We start from the raw sequence: 15,433 nt of genomic DNA, 5'->3' as shown, positions 1-15,433 counted from the left end.
CTGTCTCTCTCTTTGTCTCTGTCTTGGTCTCTCCCTATCTGAAAGACATCAGCCCAGATCTGTGAAGTCCCAGTGACAACAACAAAAAACTAGCTTATATTTTTATTTTAAAGATTTTCAGATGAGGAAATCAACAATCATTAAAATGGTTGTTCTAGCTTTCTTGTAGGGAAGCAAGATGAAACACAAAAAATTAAGTCAGTAAGCCATTAAAATAATCCGAGAACACGCTAATGATGACTGACCGGGTGGTCGTAGAGAACCAGCGTAAGTAGGAGGCAGCTGGAAAGACGTAGAACATTCTGGAACCATATTAGAAGTAGATGCCATAGAACTTGAAGTGGACTGGAGGTGTAACATGGAGTTGTTGGGTAGAAATTGAGTTATAAAATATGGCTACCTGGGAGTATGGACCGACCTGTCAACACCCATGGTCAGCGGGGAAGCAGTTACAGAAGCCAGACCTTCCACCTTCTGCATCCCACAATGACCCTGGGTCCATACTCCCAGAGGGATAAACAATAGGAAAGCTGTTCAGGGGAGGGGAGGGGATATGGAGTTCTGGTGGTGGGAATTGTGTGGAGTTGTACCCCTTCTATCCTATGGTTTAGTCAATGTTTCCTTTTTATAAATAAAAATTTTTAAATAAAAAAAGAATCTTAAAAGGATTCTATGAATAAGCCATTTCTATGGTTTTGTCAGTATTTCCTTTTTTAAAAAAATATTTTTGTTTATTTATTTGTTATTGGATAGAGACAGAGAAAAACTGAGAGAGAATAGAATGAACACAGAGTAAACTCAGCTATTAGGACAGCGTATACTGCTCCACCTGTATTCACCTCTACAATCCCAGAGGCATAAAGTGCTCCTGGCAGGGTCCTAGGAATTTTGCTTCCAATCAAGTAAAATTTAGATAAGACACAATTATGGGAAACAGCGACATTTTGATCTCTTTTAATTGACAAAATAGCTCCTGTCATAGTCTCTTCTATTCATATACTTCCTTGAATGATTTGATAATGGCTTTAAAATAAATCCACCACTAAATTATCAGTTTTATCCAAAAAAGAAACAAATGGACACTGACAAACATCTGATCAGAAAAAAAAAAAAAATCCACTTGGAAAAAGGACTTTGGGAGCTGTTTGTCCTGGGGGATAAACATAGATTCATTACAGTGTCAGGATGTTCTGTGGGTAAATTAAAGTGAAGCGTGTGGGAGGACTCTCTTAGCAGGTAGCCACTCTGCCTTCTTCACGATGCAGCTCTGCTCTGATGGGCGTCTTATGCCGCTGTTAGCTGATGCCATCCCCGTGCCCGGGCACCATTATTGACAGAGATTAGCACTGAATCCGCACCGTCCACTAAATTGATCTACCCCAGAGATTGTATCCAGTTTAGCATCTTGTGAATAGTGTTTGATAGTCTGTGCAAGATATTCCCCTGGAATCTGAGGTAAAGAAGAGAAACTGTAATAACTCTTGTTGAAACAACACAGAGGGGTCAGACAGTGGAGCGCCCAGTGGAGCCCACACTTGGCCGCGCTTCAGGACCCAGGGTTCAGCCCCATCTGCATGAGGAAATCTTTAGGAATGGTGAAGCAGTGCTGCAAGTGTTTGTCTTTCTCACTGTCTCTCTCCTCTCTCTAACTCTCTCTGTCTCTAACTCACTGTCAAAAGAAAAAGGAAAATGGCTGCTGGAAAGAGAAGTGGAGTCATGCAGGCAGGGAGTCCCGGCAGGGAGAAAATGGGAGAGGGAGGAAGAAATAAAGAGGAAAGGAAGAGGGGAAGGAAAGAAGGAGAAGAGAAGGATACAGAGATACTTCTAAGAGCTAGCCTGTCCCTGACCTGCTATAACCCCCAGCAGCCCCATCCTACCTGGCCCTGCGTTAGCAGTGAACAGACTCTCACCTCTCCTGTGATTGTGGAAAGCTTGATATCGTTTTTATTGCCACCAGGGTTACTACTGGGGCTTGGTGCCAGCACTACTGTCCACTGCTCCTAGCAGCCATTTTTCCTATTTTTTTTTCTTTCTATTTTACTGGAATAGGATAGTGGGAAACTGAGAGGGGAGGGGGAGATATAGAGGGAGAGAGAAAGAGATATACCTGTAGACTTGCTTCATTGCTTGTGAAGCTTCCCCTCTGCAAGTGGGAGCAGGGATAGCACCCCAGTCCTCTTGGCTGATAACTAATGTGCTTACCCAGGTGTGCCACCATCAGGCCCCCATAGAGCATAATGTCCTAACTCCAGTTTCTATCAATGTGCTTAACATTAAGGCAGTAAAAACACATCTAATGGGAGTCAGGCGGTAGCAGGTGGTGCAAAGCGCAAGGACCATTGTAAGGATCCCGGTTGAGCCACCGGCTCCCCACCTGCTGGGGAGTCGCTTCACAGGCAGTGAAGCAGGTCTGCAGGTGTCTGTCTTTCTCTCCCCCTCTCTGTCTTCCCCTCCTCTCTCCATTTCTCTCTGTCCTAGCCAACAACGACAACATCAATAACAACACAACAGTAAAACAAGGGCAACAAAAGGGAATTAATTAATTAATTAATTAATTAAATTTTAAAAAACACATCTAATAAAGAATGTATGGGAGAGGGGTGTGACTTTAAATTTCCAAGTAAGAACTGTTCAAAAACAACTGAAGTTTAGGCCCTAGAGGTGGTGCAGTGGATAAAGCATTGAACTCCTTCAAGCATGAGGTACTGAGTTCAATCTTTGGCATTCCATGTGCCAGACTGATGCTCTGGTTCTCTCCCTCTCTTTAATAAATAAATAAAATGAATAAATAAATAAATTTTTTAAAAATCTAAACCGAATGTAAAGAATATTCGCACATGATTAAAAATATGTTCATTCTTAAGTTGCCAATATACAAATTTGGTAGTGACCCAAAGGCCATCATTAAGTGAGCCAGTCTGTTGCCCTTCTCCAGCTTCTGTCATCCCTTCTTTATGTAAGGAGATTAGACTTTCTGCCACTTGTTCAAACATTGAGGGTCACTTGTTGTATCCAAACCAGTATTAGGCTTATGAGATCTGACCTCAAGTTATGGGGGGAATAGATCTAGGATCTTAGTGGGTCTTCACCTCACATTTTTCTGCATTTACTTGTTGGATGATTCTAACAAAGGCTGTCAGAGGGACAGTGACAGCCTTTCCTTCATATGTGGTTCTTGCCAGGATGACTCTTGGCCAGTTGTGTAGTGTTTCTTCTAAGCTTCTCAGTATTGCTGGTGCTCTGTCAGAAGAGACTGGAAAAAACATGGACAACTGTGCCTTACTTACTTCCTTTTATATAGTTCATTGAGTAGACAGAGTGAGGTAAGGGATAGCGGTAAGGGTGGAAGAGGTGGTGTCTAGGCTGAAGTAATAAATAGAGGATTACAGAGCTCATGGCACCTCCTTTACGCTATTCTAGATGCCAGGCTTATTAAGTCTAAGGCTGATCATGAAGGGCTTTTAAACACATTTACGCTAAGGTACGTACAAAATTGTCCCTTGCATTTGCTTTTGAATGATTCTAATTTATTTTTTTTTCCCTCCAGGGTTATCACTGGGGTTTGGTGCCTGCACTATGAACTCACTGCTCCTGGAGGCTATTTTTTCCCTTTTGTTGCCCTTGTTTTATTGTTGTTGTAGTTATTATTGTTGTTGTCGTTGTTGTTGGATAGGACAGAAAGAAAGCCAGAGAGAGTAGGGGAAGACAGAGAGGGGGAGAGAAAGACAGACACCTGCAGACCTGCTTCTCCACCTGTGAAGCGACTCCCCTGCAGGTGGGGAGCCGGGGGCTCGAACCGGGATCCCTATGCGGGACATGCACTTTCACACCATGTGCGCTCAACCCGCTGCGCTACCGCCCAGCCCCAATTCTAAGGATTCTAATAAAGGTTGTCATAGGAGCAATAATTATCCTTCAGTTGATGTGAGGATGGGTGTCTTTCGTCCACAGTATCCTGAGTCAAGAGAACAGGCCAGGGGCCTATGAGCTGCACCTGTCAGTCAAGGACTACTGCTTTGCCCGGGAGGACCGCGTCATCGGGACCACCGTCATCCAGCTGCAGAGCATCGCAGACAAGGGCAGCCACGGGGCCTGGTACCCCCTCCTAAGGCGCGTGTCTGTGGATGACACAGGCTTGACCATCCTGCGAATTCTCTCCCACAGGACCAGCGACGAGGTGGCTAAGGAATTTGTGAGGCTCAAGTCAGAAACCAGGTCTGTCGAAGAGTATTCTTGAAGCCTAGCCTGCAAAGACCCCGCCTGCAGAGCGCACCTGCGTGCGCGCACACACACACGCGCACACATGCACACACACGCACACACACACTCACACTCACACACACACTCACACACACACACGTACACGCACACACGCACGCACGCACACACACACACTCACACTCACACACTCACACTCACACTCACACACACACACACGCATGCACACACACACACACACAGTTAACATGTTTGATCCCTGCATGCTTGTGCAAATTCCACAGCAATGTCCCCTTCACTCGGCCTCAGTGTTTGCAAGGCCTCAGATACACTGTCTGTGAGGTAGATGGTAGACCTAACACACTTTTATCCCAACCAACCCAGTTTTGGGGGAGAATAAATGTTCCGTGAAGTGCCAAAATTACGACATGAACCACACCCCCCCATCTTTTAAAAGGTCTCTTTGCCTTCATCACTGGTTCCTCATGGGCTGAACATGCTCACGTTCTTCTGGGGCTGTCCGTTCCCTGTCTTTGTTGTTTGCTTCCACTTTTTTCCACAGAAAAAGAAAGCATTTGTCACCACCGATTCTGTTTTGTTTAGACTCCCCTCGTTGTAGATGTCTGACAGACACTCTTTTCTGTCACCATGAGTAATGCAGCAACTTCTAGAGAGAGTTTGTAATTTTATAGTTACAGATATATTGTGGAGATTTTTGCATACAAATTAAAGTAGAAAAGGGAGGAACTATTTTATGCTGACCAGTTTCCGACCTTTCTGAAATATCACTGTGAAGAAATGCTATTAAAGCAGACTTATATAAAAGCAATGATATCTAGAGTTTGTTCATGTTGTTCGCTACATTGATGAAACACTGTTCTTTAAAACGGTAATGGTTATACCACATTTGTAAAAAAAAAAAAAAAAAAAAAAGGACACATTTGCACTTTACAATTTGTCTTGACTCTGCTAGTATTTTTTTTTCTTTCTTTCTTTCTTTCTTGGGAGCCATTTTTTTCCCTTTTTTCTCTTGCTAGAGGGTGAGAGAGACAGAGACAACAGAGGGGAGAAGAGACAATGAGGAGAGAAACCTGCAGTAATTCTCCACCAATTGTGAAGCTTCCCCTCTGCAGTTTGGGGCTGAGGGTTTGAACCTTGGCCTTGGTGTCCCTTTACTCTATCAGATTTCATTGTCTAGAAAATCATAAATACAGTGGTTCAGAAGAGACACAGACAGCTTGTTCCTTACGTCACGAGTGGCAGGTATCTGCACTGGGAATTGTTTCTATCTGACAGTTATGACTGTCTTTTCCTTTGCTTAGGTTCAATAACCAGTTAAATGCTTTATTCTTTTAAAATATATCCAATGATTTGTACTGAATGCAACATTCTTATATAGTGCACTGGAGAAAAAAAAGTCATATCTTTATCTATTTAGTGAAAAATGTAAAATAAAGTCTGAGAAGATGGATTACAATCTTGTCATTTATGTGATCTGTGACCCGGTGGCATACCAGATGCAGCAGGAAAGCAGTACAGCCCCGTGCCCGAAGCATGACTATGCTGATTTCCTGAAAGAAATCCTTTATGATGACTTGCGTTTTCTGTGCTAATTTATCTATTGCTGGACCTTTTAATAGTCTGTATCTTAATAATTCACTGGAGGGCAGTATTTTGTGACTTCCACTGTGGTCATAACTATTAGTGGATAACATACCTAGGCAGAAACAAGAGCTTGCTTTGTGAGAAAGTTCATCTAATATGGCAAAACGGGATTGAGTATTTCGCTGACTCTAAGAACCATTCTGTTCCTGGATATGAAGACATGGACCGCCGAGGGCTACTGATTTCATGTTAAATTGTTGAGAAATTGCTTTGTTGATGGTTCTCCAATGCTGTGCAATGCAGTCCTCTGGCACATGCATTAATAAATGGGTGTATGTTGAGCACACACACGAATGTATCTTCTTGAGACTTTTTGTTTCATTTCTGCAATAGCATTTCCTCACTTAGTAATGAAAGCCACAGACTCTTCTTACTGTATAAGACATTCTTCAGGGGGGTCAGGCGGTGGCACAGCAGGTTAAGTGCATGTGTCGCAAAGTGCAGGGACCGGCGTAAGGATCCCGGTTCGAGCCCCCAGCTCCCCACCTGCAGAGGAGTCGCTTCACAGGCGGTGAGGCAGGTCTGCAGGTGTCTGTCTTTCTCTCCCCCTCTGTCTTCCCCTCCTCTCTCCATTTCTCTCTGTCCTCCAGGAGCGGTGGATTCATGGTGCAGGCACCAAGCCCAGCAATAACCCTGGAGGAAAAAAAAATAAAAGACATTCTTCACTTTGGTTCTAAAATCTCATTAAAATTTGAAGAAAAAAATAGTACTAGGAGTTTTATTCAAGAAAACAGTTCCACATTATAAGAATGACATTGGAAATAAGAACTGATATATATATATATATGTGTGTGTGTGTGTCTGAATATGATTAAACCCCAGGAAGAAAATTCAATATATAAACAAACTCCACTGTTAAATAAAATCTAGTGATAAGAGAGAATCATTCTAAATACATCTTATAATTATTTCCTGCCACGTTGTTGAGGAAATGTCGCCTTACAGGGTTGTTGGCACAAAGGCAGAGTTATTTACATAGCAGTGACTTCGACTCTTTAGGATGATTTAGTGCCGAATGTATGATACAGATGAATCAATGGCAGTGCAGGTTTGAGCTCTCAAATTATGAATAATTTCAGTATTCATTTTATTGGATCTATTCACCTTGTCTTTTTTGTGTCTAATATATGCATATGTCCAAGCCTGATGATAGTTTTGAGAATCGACTGTTTATTAGCACTGTAAATGGCTAATAAGGTACCAATTTTGTAATAGTTATGTGTCCTGCAGGCTTTTGCATCTCAAGACATGAGTATTTTATCTTCAGAACAAACATCGTTGTGTTTTCATACCCAAATTAGTATTTATTCTAGGTGACTTCCTACCAGCCATAGGCTCCATTAAAGTGATGTTGACTTCTTTATCTTATTCTGGATAAATGCATGAAGACAAATGTCAATTATTCATCTATAAATTAACATGAGTTGTTTATTTTAAACTCTTTTTTATCTTTGTATTTATTTACTAGTGATAAAGATAGGAGAAGAGAGAAAAAGAACCAGACATCATTCTGGTACATGTGCTGCCAGGGATTGAACTGGGGACCTCACCCTTGAGAGTCCAATTTATTTTCTGTGCCACCTCCTGGAACTACTATTTAAACTTTTATTTACAAGTTGAAGGCATAGAAAATTTGACAGAAATTAAGTCTATAAAGTATCAAGTATACTTTTTTTTTTTTTTTTGCCAGAGCATTTCTCAGCTCTGGCTTATGGCGGTGCTGGGGATTGGACTTGGAACCATGGATACTCAGCTATGGTAATCTTTTTGCATAACCAATATACTATCTTCTAGCCCAAATATATTTTCTGATAAAATATACACTATTTAAATACAAAGTATTCAAATGAAATAATTTGGTTGTAAAATTGCTCCATTTATGAAAGCCTCACATCACACAATTCCTAAATGAGGTAAGAAGTTAAACCCAGAAGTGGAAAACTCAGATCATAGAAGTAGACTTACCTTTTAATGGACAATTCCTTTCATAGGGATTTATCCAAAGATAACAAAAACACCTATTCAAAGAGATCTGTGTACACCAACGTTCACTGCAGCACTACTCACAAAGCCTAAACATGGCAGCAACTCAGATGCCCAAGGACAGAGGGGGAGATAAGAAATTTCTGAGGGGTCCGTGAAGTGACTGACTTCAACAATATGCTGCTTTGCCATGTTCACGCCCAGGTGCAAGCCAACTCTCACCACATTGGAAGAAGCTTCTGTGATGTGTCACCCACCCCCTCTCTGAAAACAATAAAAATTAAAAATAAAGAACAACTGTAGTATATAAACACAATAGCACTCACCTGTAGGAAATGAATGATAACTTCTCCTTTGCCTCATTATGGATGGAACTTGAAAGGATCTTGTGAAGTGAGATGAGTCAGATGGAGCTGTTGTTAATGTTCGGGGCTCCAGCAGGCCAGGCTCGCTTCGCGGCGGTAGACACATGGGATTTAAGAAACATGGATGGAGCTTAGAGGAATCATGTTGGGAGTCGGGCAGTAGCACAGCGGATTAAGCGCACGTGGCGCTAAGCGCAAGGACGGGTATAAGGATCCCGATTCGAGCTCCTGGATTCCCACCTGCAGGGGAGTCGCTTCACAAGCAGTGAAGCAGGTCTGCAGGTATCTGTCTTTCTCTCCCTCTCTCTGTCTTCCCCTCCTCTCTCCATTTCTCTCTGTCCTATCCAACAACAGCAACAACAACAATAACAATAATAATAACCACAACAATGATGGAACAACAAGAGCAACGAAAGGGGAAAAAATGGTCCCCAGGAGCAGTGGATTCGTGGTGCAGGCACTGAGCCGAGGCAATAACCCTGGGGCCAAAAAAAAAAAAAAAAAGGAACCATGGTAAGTGTGACAAGTCAAAAGAGAGAGGGGTGAGTAAGTATTGAATCCAGTGATGATCTCACTCCAAGTAGAAGTTAAGAAAGAAGGACAGAAAAGGGAAGCACGAAGGAAAGCTTGGACTGGGTGTGGTGGGTTCTCGGGGAGGGGATAAAGGAAGGGGAGGTGGAATCTGGGGTCCTAGTGCATGACGGTGGAGAAGGGCCTACGTTGGGGGCGAAAGTGTGTTTCAGACACTTGTCATAGGGAGATGAGAAACTGTCTCCATGTGTCAACAACTGTACTGTAAACCCTTAACTCAATAAGAATGATTTTTGAAAGTAATAGACAAGTAGAGAAAAGAAAATTATAGGGAAAACATGAACTAGATGTGTGAGGTCAAGGGTGTGTGTGTGTGTGTGTGTGTGTGTGTGAGTGAAAGTAAATAAAACACTCTATCTTTGACCACTACTGAACCCTTAATGATGTCCTCTTGCATCTCTGAGAAGTAGTACAGGGACAATATTGCTATGATTCTTGTAGCTCACAGTGATCTATACCAATCCCAAAATGAAGAATGGTATTCTCACATCCAAGGTTTTTTTTTTTTTTCTGTTAAAGATGTTATTAAGTTTTCTGTTAGAAATTTAACACTTGCAACTCGCTCGCTTGAAAATTTTTAGTGAACTTGGACTGGAGTTGGTGTCTTGCACCTAAATAAAAGACTCTGGAGTGGGGGGAGGGCTCAGGTCCTGGAACAGGATGGCAGAGGAGGCCTTAGTGGGGGTTGAATTTCTATGTGGAAAACTGGGAAATGTTATGCACGTACAAACTATTGTGTTTTTTTAAAATATTTACTTATTTATTTCCTCTTGTTGCCCTTGTTTTATTGTTGTAGTTCTTATTGTTGTTGATATCGTCGTTGTTGGACAGGACAGAAATGGAGAGAGGAGGCGAAGACAGAGGGGGAGAGAAAGACAGACACCTGCAGACCTGCTTCACCACCTGGGAAGCGACTCCCCTGCAGGTGGGGAGCCGGGGGTTTAAACTGGGAGCCTTCTTCTGGTCCTTCCGCTATGCGCCACATGTGCTTAACCCGCTGCACCACCACCCGACTCCCCAAACTATTGTGTTTTACTGTAGACTGTAAGCCATTAATCCCCCAACAAAGAAATTAATTTTTTTTCTGCTAGAGTGTTTATGGTTTCCAAAAACTAGAGTTTTGAAAAAAATCCATGTGTCTACTAAGCTGACTTACCTTCAAGACAACCTGGTAGCCTAAGCCAAAGTCATTCATTCAGATTTTTTTAAATGCAAAACATACCTCAGAAGAGCTAGGTAAATCAACTAGACTTTCAAGAAGTAAAGAAATAAATGGCTCACTGTTACACTAAGTCCTGTTCTGAGTCACAGTTTGTTTTTTGTTTTTGTTTCATTTTTTTTCCTCCAGGGTTATTGCTGGGCTCGGTGCCTGTACCATGAATCCACCGCTCCTGGAGGCCATTTTTCCCCCTTTTGTTGCCCTTGTTGTAGCTTCGTTGTGTTTATTATTATTGCCCTTGTTGATGCAATTCGTTGCTGGACAGGACAGAGAGAAATGGAGAGAGGAGGAGAGAAAGACAGACACCTGCAGACCTTCTTCACCGCCTGTGAAGCGACTCCCCTGCAGGTGGGGAGCCGGGGGCTCGAACCGGGATCCTTACGCTGGTTCCTGCGCTTTGCGCCACATGCGCTTAACCCGCTGCGCCACCGCCGACCCCCTGAGTCCCAGTTTTTAAGTATGGGTTCTGCATGTGGGTCTTCTGAGCTCCCCCGGGTGGAGGAGTCCTCATAGACTCCCAAGTTTTACTTTGCATTGAGCTTAAAGTGTAGCAGTCATAGCACAGTTTCCCAAAGGAGCCACATGGTCAGTGATAGTTACTGAAATCAGAGGGTAGTTTTGCTCCTTCAAATCAATCTCACATAGGTTCTGTGTTCGATCTTTTTCGGTCTGGGGACTAAAGAGGGAGTACTCCACATATCTCTACTATGACACTGTCCATCCTCCCTTAGCCCTGCAATCCAAACATTTGATCACCTACTAAAAATGTATTCAAAGTATATGTGAAAGTTGATATTTTAAAGTCACTGACTTTACTGAGGGCAATTGTGAGGCGTACTGGATGGTCACTGTACCTTGGACGGTTCAATTTCATTAGGTGAGACTACCTGTAGAATATTGGGCAACATCTTGGTTGGAGCTTGAAGGAATCATGTTGAGTGAGATGAGGCAGAAAGATAAATACGGCATGACCTCACCCATAGGCAGAGGCTGAAACACAAGATCAGAAGGGAAGACACTAAGCAGAGCTTGGGCTGGCCTTGGGGCACTGCACCAAAGTAAGACTCTGGCTGGGTGTGTGGGGAGAGTTCAGGTCCTTGAACACAGTGGCAGAGGACCTAGTGGGGGCTGTATTGTTATGCGGAAAACTGGGAAATGTTATGCATGTACAAACTATTGTATAAAAAAGAAGAATATTTGGGCAATGAGTAACGGACATTTTCCACAAATTAACTGTTTATTTTGTCTAAATTCCCAGCTTCTGCTGGTGATATTTTACTAACACTCCCTTAGGAGTGTTAGGAAAATATCTGTGTGGAAAATAACTGTGTTATGCGTGTTATGCGGGAAATGTTATGCGTGTACAAACTATTGTATAAAAAAGAAGAATATTTGGGCAGAATATTTGGGCAATGAGTAACGGACATTTTCCACAAATTAACTGTTTATTTTGTCTAAATTCCCAGCTTCTGCTGGTGATATTTTCCAGCTTCTGCTGGTGATATTTTCCTAACACTCCCTTAGGAGTGTTAGGAAAATATCTGTGTGGAAAATAACTGTGTTGGATGACTCCCTGGGGTCATCCAACACATCTCACTTTTCTACATTCACGGTGACACACGAGGAACTGTCTCTTCCTGCAGGGGCTCACACACCTGTTGTTCCTGTATAGAGTCCTAGTGTGTGTTCAGCCCGGGAGCCGGGTGTGCCTAGTGTGTGTACAGCCCGGGAGCCGGGTGTGCCCAGTGTGTGTACAGCCCGGGAGCCGGGTGTGCCTAGTGTGTGTACAGCCCGGGAGCCGGGTGTGCCTAGTGTGTGTACAGCCCATGAGCCCGGTGTGCCTAGCATGTGTACAGCCCATGAGCTCGGTGTGCCTAGCGTGTGTACGGCCCGGGAGCCCGGTGTGCCTAGCGTGTGTACGGCCCGGGAGCTGGGTGTACCTAGTGTGTGTACAGCCCGGGAGCCCGGTGTGCCTAGTGTGTGTACAGCCTGTGAGCTGGGTGTACCTAGGAAACTGGAGAAGTGTGGGGACAAGCACTTCAGAGTTTTTGTACATGAAGGACCGACCAGTCTCATGGAAATATCCAGTCGTGATTATTTTATTATTATATATATTATTATATATGTGGTCTGAGAGAGTCACATTTGATCAAGTATGATGAACCAGAATAAAAAAATATTGTAACAACCCTAAAATTTTTTAAAATATTTATTTATTTATTCCCTTTTGTTGCCCTTGTTGTTTTATTGTTGTAGTTATTATTGTTGTTGTTATTGATGTCGTTGTTGTTGGCTAGGACAGAGAGAAATGGAGAGAGGAGGGGAAGACAGAGAGGGGGAGAGAAAGACAGACACCTGCAGACCTGCTTCACCACCTGTGAAGCGACTCCCCTGCAGGTGGGGAGCCGGGGGGCTCGAACCGGGATCCTTATGCTGGTCCCTGTGCTTTGCACCACCTGCACTTAACCCGCAGCACTACCACCATACTTCCCAATCACTCTACAATTTTATTCCTCCACTGTTTTGTGGGAATTGAACACAAAATATTTTCATCAGAGGAAGGGCCAATGCGAAATGAAAAATAGCAGCACTGATGCCCCAGACATTGACGTCTAGACTTCTGCAGCATACTTAAGAAGAGTAGCTTTAGAAAAGAAAGGTAAAACAATTACATACAAATCCAATCATCACTTCAAAGTCTACAGATAGAATCACAGTGTCCCTAACATTCTTTGTGTGGTTTCTCATTTTAAGCTAAACTCATGTCCTTCATACGTATTCAGTGAGCCTCTGCTTGCATTTGCTTACAAAGCTATTAGCAAGGAGACAGCACCACTGTCTGCTCAGTCTTTCCCAGCTTCTGTGTAATAACTAGGAGGTGGAAACGACCACCGTGGTCATGCCCTCTGTGAGACGGCTAATATGCACCTAGAGTGTCCTCATTTCACACATCAGCTCTCCGGACCCTGGGCAGAGACAACCTTGACTTTGGAGAAGCAACTATTTCAGGCTTTGATGGCACTGTCTTTATTATTATTATTATTATTCTATTGTATTATTATTATTATTATTTACCACAGCAATGTTCAGCACTGTCTTTAAAAAGGAGTAATGTCATGCATGAGTAGTAGCCATTAAAACTGAGAGGCAGGTGCAGAACTAGTGAAAATAGCTTACAGTTGTTTATAAGTTGCCATGACTCACCCTATCACCCTCTAGAGGCTACCAGAAGAAATTTGAGAAAATCAGAAATCTCATCGTGAACCCACGCAGGAAATGTATGGGTCCATATTAGCTCAGGTGAGCTCTTGCTTCCAGCCTGACTGGGCTGACACAGGCATCTAAGGTGCAGAAAAATATCCCTACAGGAATACTGATTATTATTATTTTGTAGTATTTTAATACTAAAAATCAAGTTCATTTTTTTTTAATTGCCACAAGGGTGGTCACTGGGGTTCAATGCCTGCACCCCTCCCGGTGGCCTCCCCCGACCAGTATTTCTGTATATAGAGATAGGAGAAATTAAGAGTGAAGGGGAAGAGAGAGGGGGAGGAAGGGAGATAGATACCTGCCCACTGCTTCACCACTTGTGAAGCTCCACCCTAAAGGTGGGGACTGGGGATTTGATCCCAGGACCTTGGGCATGATGATGAGTGTGTTTTATCAGGTACACTACCACCAGACTTCTACTGGTAAAAAAGAAAGAAAAAAAAAAAAGGTGAATCTACGATCAAATGAAATCAGAACATAGACTTCTGAACAAGAGATTTCCACAAATCATGCGTGCCTCCATCAGATAATGGTGATAGCTGGTAACATATCTGTGCTCGCCTGTCTCCTGAGGACTCCGTGCGTTAAGGAAAGGAGTAGGCTGGCGCATTAGATGACTACATGAACTGTCCTACGCATGAAGCCTTACGAGCACCAAGCTTGTGCACAGAGAAGGAAACGGCAGCTATCAGCAATGGGGTAGAGGGGGAATGAGGACATCTGTAAACAGGGACAGAAAGCACAGGCTTCCAGGTAGAAGGTACGTGAGTCCTGAGTGTATGTACGGCGTGGGGAGTAGAGTTAACGGTACAGGATTACATGCCCATGAATTGCTAAGAGACAAGGTCTGGAAAATTATCACAACAAAATGTTATGTGTGGTGACAGACTTTTAACTTACTGTGGTAATCACTTTACAGTATATACCAAATATAAGGATATATTTGACCAAGCTAGACCTTACCAAAAAAAAGACTTTTCAATTTTTGTAGTAAAGGAAATCAATTTGTCTGTGGTCCTAATCGAAAGCACAAGAGAGAAGTAACAAAAGAAGAACAAAAGAAGAACTGATCCTTTACCGGCTCTGTGTCAGTTTGGAGGTTAAGGAAAGATATGACAGAAAGTGGACCCCCCAACTTGGATTTATCGAGATTATTTTTTAAATAGAGCTATTCCTCTGCCCACCACTGTGTCCAGTGAACCCTGTCCTATGTCCTGTATTGTGCTTTGAGATAATAACTAACAGAGTAAAACACTATCGCCAAACTCAAAATTCAGTCATCCAGAAGACGAAGACCGATATTTACCATGTTATAGGAAGTCAGGTAATTTTTTTAACTCAAGAGAGGATGAAAATTCATGTAAGTTCTTGAAAGTGATAAAAACATTCTTTCAGGGTGTGTGATTCTGCCGTGCAAACCAGACCAGAAGTGGGACAGGGCTTTGGGCAGCAGTGAGAACGGCTACCCTGACACACTTGGTAGAATACAGCGACTGCCAAGCACTCCCAGCAGGTACTTTCCTCAGCTGTATGAAAGAACAGATCAGAAACGTCTTTGCAAAAGATACTTGATATGGTCTGTATCTGTGACACATCAAAAGAAATCTTCGGTTGTGACCAGAGGAGAGGTGGCCTGATGTGCATGAGATGTGGGGGCCAATCCTGTCACCAGAGTGCTGCTCTCGGTATCCCGTCACCAGAGTGCTGCTCTCGGTATCCCGTCACCAGAGTGCTGCTCTCGGTATCCCGTCACCAGAGTGCTGCTCTCGGTATCCCGTCACCAGAGTGCTGCTCTCGGTATCCCGTCACCAGAGTGCTGCTCTCGGTATCCCGTCACCAGAGTGCTGCTCTCGGTTCCTCCCTTTCCCTTCCCTCTTTTCATGACTGTACCTCTTTTTGTTTCATAAAATATATAAACATTAGTAAAAAAGATCAATAGACAGTGTTTCTAAACAAAAATAAATAAACCATGAAAAAAAAACCAGGTAAGTGTAATTCCTTCCACCAAGTTGTTACAGCTACTTGCCTCTGGATTTATAAGAGCCCATTAGGACTCTGCAAATGTGCATGATTTTAAAGATGCATTTGTTTAATTCTCTTTCCATAATTATACTATGGAACG

The 15,433-nt window shown here is 43.0% G+C and overlaps 1 protein-coding gene across 4 annotated transcripts in view; it reads left to right on the top strand.

Annotated features, from left to right (window-relative positions):
• The window catches only part of UNC13C (unc-13 homolog C), a 413,239-nt gene extending 408,931 nt beyond the window's left edge, over positions 1 to 4,308 (top strand). For all 4 annotated transcript variants that reach the window (XM_060178197.1, XM_060178195.1, XM_060178196.1 and 1 more), the window contains one exon: positions 3,952 to 4,308. In XM_060178197.1, coding sequence (XP_060034180.1) covers positions 3,952 to 4,237 — 286 coding nt within the window. In that variant the 3' untranslated portion in view covers positions 4,238 to 4,308. The remainder of the gene's footprint in view (positions 1 to 3,951) is intronic.
• Positions 4,309 to 15,433: the final 11,125 nt, after the last annotated feature.

Source organism: Erinaceus europaeus, chromosome 18 (genome assembly GCF_950295315.1).
Source record: "Erinaceus europaeus chromosome 18, mEriEur2.1, whole genome shotgun sequence".
In the NCBI taxonomy this organism is placed as follows: domain Eukaryota; kingdom Metazoa; phylum Chordata; class Mammalia; order Eulipotyphla; family Erinaceidae; genus Erinaceus; species Erinaceus europaeus.
Note: the sequence above shows the minus strand (reverse complement) of the source record. Positions and strands in the feature narration are given on the sequence as shown.